Below are 7,267 nucleotides of genomic sequence, written 5' to 3' on the forward strand. Positions count from 1 at the left end.
AAGGGACAAAAACAGTTGGTATTATAGCATAGGTGCTTGTATGAGCGAAATATCAGCTTACCAATGGGAAAGATGTGGGGTAGCTTTTTTAGTACCGTATTAATAATACTACTATAATATAAACTTAGAGGGAACCTATTGGAACAGTAAAAGGACGAGAGGAAAGGGCAAAAACTAATCAATCAGAAAAGGTCGAGGCTCGAGGACTGTGGGAATCTATTAAGAATGGTAAAAAGTCCAAAACCTTTCATGGAGAAGCCATTTTCAAAAACTTCCACAAGCTTTTGCAGTGCCTTCCTTTTTCTTTTTGTTAGTGTAAGAAACCATTGACAACAAACAACCTTTAAGAAATATAAAACTACCCACAATGGTACGCGCGTGAACTCCTCTGCATCATTTTATTTCCTTTTTATGAGAAAGTAAATGAATTATACCAGAGCCGTGAAAATGAATATGTTTAACATAATTATATATTATAGTTGCCTAATTATAACCTTACAGATTTATAAATCCCTCTATTTACAGTACGTGTTTATCAGAGCCATGAAAATGGTGAAAATGAACATCTTCTAAACACACGAATCATCAAACCTTGGTCGGCATTTGCAAAAAAAATCTCCAGTAAAACAATGCCCTAAAGAATTGCGAGTTTCTCAAAGCTATGTAAGTGGGGAGCCTTGCTCTTACACTATCTATCTGAATCCCACACAAGTTTCAGATGTGTGGGACTTCCTTGCCTTGCGTCCGCCCCACAGCTAATGGGTGGTTGTTCACCTCACCAAGTGACATATTGCTTGAAACATGTGAAGATGGGCTGAAACTGTGAGAGCCATAAATCACTCTTGCTGCAGATGTGTAAGGGGAGACCTCGAGGGCGGAATAGAGGAGATGATGTGAAGCCGTAGCGCAGTTATTGGTTCTGGCACAGCCTGATAGACCGGTTACACTGAGGAAGATAAGAGAACGAAAGCATAAATCATAATCAAATATCATAGAGGAGCAAAACTAATCATGTAGAGTCAAGAGTGGAATGTATGGTGCAGCAGGATCATACTCATTCCATATCAGTGTGAACATGCACATCGTATACCTATTAGAGGGCGATTTCCCCTTTGTGATCCTTGTTCCCGGTGAAGTCGACATCATTTCTATTCTCTGACTATGTGAATTATCCTATGTGAACATAAATAGATCAGTTTACTAATCATTATCCGAGTAAAGACAATGTTATTTGGAGAGCACAAACTAAAGGTTCCAAAACCAAAAAAAAAAAAAGAATTAACTTCTGGATGATGCTTACTGTTAGATTCATTCTAGAAAAGGCTTGCACGAGGGCTGGTCCATTTTGATTGACCGAATTTCGTACAAAAGGATGCTCGAGTAGCATAGCTGCAGACGGTCGCTCTGCTGGATTTCTTTGAAAGCAACAATGTAGAAAATCCTTTCCTTCAGGAGATAATGCTTCTGGTACAGTTGGGTTCTGGTTCAGAACCTTGAACAATGCTCGAGGCTGATTGATACAGATTTACAGTCAAAAACAGTAATGTAAAACCCTTTGTGAAAACATATCTTTTGTTACATTAAGTATGAAAACAATATAAATCAGAACCAAGTGAAAAGTCCATTTTAAAAGATAAAGTTCGAAGATAGTCATGATCAAATAAAAGCTCGAAAATGGGCTTACCCCTTCAAAGTCACTCCATGGAGGTTTACCATTAAGCATCTCGATGACAGTACAACCCAAGCTCCATATGTCAACAGCCAGAGCAAGATTTGGGTTGGAATCTTTCTTCATGACAGATTTTAAGACCTGCAATAGAAATAACAGCAGTAAACAAAAAGAGTAGAAACAGCCATGGAAAAGTCTCGAATCAATTACAAATTACTTAATGTAAATCACCTCGGGAGCCATCCAGTATGGACTTCCCTTCAAAGAAAGCTCGTCGGACAATCCTGTAAGCTACAATATAAAATCAAAAAAGAAAGAAAGAAAGCATTAGATGGACAGAATTTAAATGCATATTTCACACATACATCAGACTAACACACAACCAGTCCTCATAATCCCAAGTCAATCGATGTAATAGAGAAGCTTCTCCCAACTTGATAGAGTGCATTGTTCCAGGTAAAACCATAAAGATGAAAATGGTACCATTTATGGTATTTATGAACCTAAACCGAACCAGCAGGAGTCAACTACCAATAAACAGAGAACCCTGTCTGAGGAGTCTAAACATGGCCTTAGAATGAACGGATTGATTTGACATACGAAAAGCAATAAGTTATCATTATGCAAAGCTTATCGTTGAAACATGCATTTCTGCGGAAGGCCACATTGGTAAAACATGCAAATTAAGAAGTCGGAAAATATGATGCAGAAAAGGAATTATAAAACTAACATTGAAGAAGCATGTAAAGGTAATATAAATGAAGTTTGCATTGCAGCATGAGAAATTTAAAAGGATGTCAAGAACTTACATGTTTTGCCATGCCAAAATCAGCAAGTTTAACAGTGCCATTGGCATCGACAAGCAAATTTGCTCCTTTTATATCCCTTTATGAACAAGCATTCAAGTGAATGAAATCAGATGTTGACAAGGTACAACAAATACTATAACAAAAAGCAGAATCACATCTTCAAGGCAAATTTTCTAATTCAGCCATTTCAATGGCTGTAAAATAGAGCAATTTTTTCTTTACAATAAGTTATAGAAGGACCGTTGTTTCATTAGGGTTTTACAAGTTATATATTTTGCTGAGGTTCGTTTGCCCATTGCTAATTGTTTCATCAATTTCGGAAGGACTAAATACAAAATATACAAAGAAGTTAAGCTGCTACATAATTCTAGTAGAGCATGATTTTCACCTGTGTATTGTATTTGAACTATGCAGGAAAGCTAAGCCAGATAGAATATGACGGGTGAAATTGCGAACTATAGGTTCGGTTATAGCTCCACTGTGTTCACGGACATATTTATTAATTGAACCAGGATGCACATACTCCAAATATATGTAAAAGTGATCATCAACCTACATATGAAACAATGAACTCCTCAATTTAACAGAGCTTAAAATGTATCTATCTCAGTGTGGTGTAGGAGAAGAGGAAAGACTACATACTAGTTCACTGCCGTAATATTGTACAATATTTCGATGCTTTAAACGTCTCAACACTCTGATTTCCTGCAACATGTAGACCAGCAGGGATTTCAATAGTTTAAAAGAGGAAAGTTCAAAGCAGTCTGATCGAAATGAAGGGCTATATTAAACCAACCTGCTCTAATTGTTTTACACATTCAACAGATTTAGGGTCATCAGGGATGATATCAACTTCCTTCATCGCGCACAAAGCTCCAGTCGCCCTGTCAAAGAAAATGATGTTTAAAATAATGATATGTAACCTCTGCTAAGAAGAAATTCCGATACCACTTCACAATGCTTGCATACCTGTTAGTTGCTTCATAAACACTTCCATGTGTACCACGTCCGAGAAGTCTTCCTTTCTTCCATTGGCTTATAATCGAAGGAGCAATCGGCCTTTCGATGATGTGATTTGGAACCGATGATGGTAGTGGCTTCAGTGATTGTGATGACTGGAAAGCTTCAGGTGGTAGGGGCAACGGATGTGCATTTAATTCACTATTATTATCAAGCCAGTCCTTATTGTTCTCCAAGAGCAATTTATGGTGGGATGAAGTTTTATTTTGACCGGGAATATGCAGGGGAGAACACTCGGGACTATGTACAGTTCTTAATGGTGACGCATAACCAGAGGCTCTACCTAGATATGGAACATCTAAATCTATGGAACCCCTTGATCTTTGTGGACTGACGGAGGGACTAGAGAAAACCGTGGTTGGAGCACTCCTGGCGGAAACGTTCAGCCTCAAGTTGTGGTTAACACTCCCAAAATCTTTCTCATAAGGGAAATTCCTGCGACGACTTAACAAAGATTTGGTTGAAACTGCATCGTCATAAGAATTTAAGTGATCTTGGGTGTTTGATCTTTGAGGGCTAGCCGGAGATGAGGGAAAACTTTTAACGTCGTTCCTTGTAGTGACTGTTGGCTTTGAGCCATTTTTAAAGCTTTCACCTTGAGAGAATTCTTTATGAACATTGGCCAATGAACTTGGTGTACTTTTAGCGGCATGATCTGCATTCTTCCTGAGAATTTTGTGAGCCAAATATATCAGAAGCATCGACAACACAGTAATTCAATGCCAACAGTCCTTCAATATAAAATAAAAAAAATAACACCTATGGTAAAAAAATTATTCTAGATCTTAGCAATAGATGAGTTTACGTAGAGCATCATGAGCCGGAAAACGTAACAAATATATTCAAGTTCAAGGGTTACCTTCCGACAGCAGTGGCGAGTCTTTCATCAGGTGATGCGAGTTTACTTGGTCCAGGACTGGAACCAGAGGTCGTGGATTTCCGATTTAAGAATACCTCAGGAAGAGGCAAAGGCTTCGGCTCCGCGTAAGAAGACCAATGGTCCAACCTCTCCGGAGACCCGGAGTCCTTCCCTGCCGGCGTATCATGGGAACAGGGAGAAGAAAGCGAGCTGTGGATATCGCCAAACCTTAAGCCAACCTCATCATCAGTCAAGTGTCTGAACCTCCTTTGACGCGTGAGACAACGCTTCTGTTGTGCTTGGTTATTACAGGAATTGCCGGCTTTGCCAGCGTTGTCGTGAAGATGAGAACGAGAGGACGGCAAAGAAGAAGAGAGAAGAGAGAATTTTTTGCGGGAAATAGGCATTGATAGGAAAGCAGGAACAAGAGACGCGTGTTTTTTTGAGTTCGTCGTCGTCATGTGAAAATTAACGAACAAAACATAAGAGTTGTGAAAAGAGTGCCATGGAAACAGCCCGGTTTTTTCTCAGTTTACTTTGTCATATTTTCCTTGACGTAAAATAAATATATCTTATAGTCAACTCAACACTTTACAAAAATGAAAATATCCACTTTAACCCTTTAAATGATAATTATGGATTTTAAAAATTTTAAACTTTGAATTCATTCTAATATTATATTATGAATCAATATGTTATAATATATATTTATATAAAATTAATAATAATTAGCAGGGATAGAGTGAGAGACCGTTATTCCTCTTAAAATTTTTGTATTTTTATATTTTTTTATTAAAAAATATTTTTACTCTTTTAAAATTTTATTTGTTTCTCATATTACAATTTTATAAATTCAATCCCTTCATAAAAATTATTGATCTGACTGTGTCTAATTGTAACACCCCCAACCCGTATCTGACCCGGATACGAGTCTGAGGTGTCACATTGACTTTTCAAACTTTAACTCTTAACAAAATTCAAAGAAAATTTAAAATTTTCATTACAATAAAAGCGGTTTATTTACATAAATTGACCAAAATAACCAAAATCGATCAGAGCATATTCAACTCAATCAATTAGTACATGCCAACTATATTCAACATAACCAAACACATTTAAATTATCTATTTTCTGATCTGAAATCTTTGTAAGGAAGATGCTGACCTTTCTTGCTCTTCTTCACTTCTCTTCTCGCTTCTGTAACCTACGTGTGAAACAATCACACGCTAAGTCTATGACTTAATGAGGCAATAAACATATAATGCAAACTCTAACTTGTAATCATGGATGAACAATTACTGCTATCACATCATACCCATTCATATATATATAAATCCACACATGCATATAATTATCTTCTTTCCTATCATTATCATATTATCACCATTCATATTTCTATTCTCTTATTTATATGATCCATTATGTTCATATCATATATCTTATAACATATACAATAATCACTAACACACATATATCATATCATATAATTCATATAACAAAACACATATATATATATCACATACATTGTATTCAATGTTATCTCTTATTAGCCCATGTACACATGTCACTAAGTCTTTTTATCGTACAAACATATACTAACCATTTCTATACACATCATGGTACACATATATCAATTCATAACCGAACACACATCGTATCATATCAATTGATTTATTTACTCTATTTAAAGTCTATGTATTAGCCCATGTATACTTTTGAGAACTTAAGGTATGTGAGTACATTGAGGTTGTGCACCACTATGCTGTCACCACAACTCGTATAAATGTCCCGAAGGACCTATCCAGAGGTCATAAAGAACCTCGACAACTGTCCATAGGTCCCGAAGAACTTAGGTAAACTGTCCATATGTTCCTTAGAACATAGGTATACTGCCCATATGTCTCGAAAGACATAGGTAATTCTGTCCATATGTTCCGTAGAACATAGGTAAACCCTCGACTCTTGACATGCCAACTATACCTACAGTTCTCATAACTCATATCACATAACATAGACATTATCATTTATAACCTTTCACATCACTTGTTCTTTCTCTTCTGTCACATACCACATGCATGTGTAACCATATATTTCATATCATATCACATGTATCACATATTGCATATTCATGTAATCATATAGATCATGTCACATAGCTTATATCATTTCTCATATTCATATATATAGTTCACTTTCACATATCACATTTTCATTTTCTTCTATTTTTCATATCATGTCTCTTATAACCATATATGTTTGTCTTATCTTATCTTATATCATATAATTATTTAGCTTATATCTTATATCACATGTTTATATCATATAACCTATGTAATCATATATACTATTTATACTAGTTCACATAGCTTATTTCACTAACATGTATTCACACAATTCATGTAACATATGCAATAATATTTATATCACGTACACTCATGTATATATGCTCTAATATGGAAAATATACTTACCACAATTCACATAGTATATCCCATAATCATGTAACTTTTCATGCATGTTCATTTCAAGCATATCACATAATGCATATAGTATGAATTCATATCATGTTTCATAATATTGAATGAATCATGTATCAAGATATTAAATCTAGACTTATCGCAAGTCTAGAACTGAATATACTAACATAATCATGCTATGCATATGCACTCACCTTGGCCTCACTAAGTTCCAATCCACTTTATGATTTCATTTCTTTCGATCGAATCTTAACTTGATAATCGTTCTGGAACTGGTTCATGTTCGATATCTACATAATCATACATTGATACATATCAATATCCCATTGATATACTCTAATCTATCATTTCTTAGACCAAAAGAAATGTCTATTTCAATTTCCCTTGAAGTGCATCGATACATTCTACAGTGCATCGATACACCACTCACTTTC

General features: G+C 35.7%; 1 protein-coding gene across 1 annotated transcript; it reads right to left on the reverse strand.

Moving 5' to 3' along the window:
- Positions 1–689: 689 nt before the first annotated feature.
- Positions 690–4,828, reverse strand: LOC120198872 (mitogen-activated protein kinase kinase kinase 5-like). The gene is made up of 11 exons (XM_039200119.1): positions 4,358–4,828; positions 3,448–4,164; positions 3,275–3,362; positions 3,121–3,183; positions 2,867–3,030; positions 2,479–2,554; positions 1,901–1,960; positions 1,685–1,810; positions 1,301–1,510; positions 1,091–1,173; positions 690–946 (listed from the first exon to the last, which is right to left on the reverse strand). Exons 1-11 carry the CDS (start codon positions 4,816–4,818, stop codon positions 715–717), a joined length of 2,280 nt encoding a protein of 759 aa, XP_039056050.1. The 5' UTR covers positions 4,819–4,828; the 3' UTR covers positions 690–714.
- Between the last annotated feature and the right edge of the window lie 2,439 nt (positions 4,829–7,267).

This window comes from Hibiscus syriacus, unplaced genomic scaffold, assembly GCF_006381635.1.
Source record: "Hibiscus syriacus cultivar Baekdansim isolate YM2019G1 unplaced genomic scaffold, ASM638163v2 tig00004937_pilon, whole genome shotgun sequence".
NCBI classification, from domain to species: Eukaryota; Viridiplantae; Streptophyta; class Magnoliopsida; order Malvales; family Malvaceae; genus Hibiscus; species Hibiscus syriacus.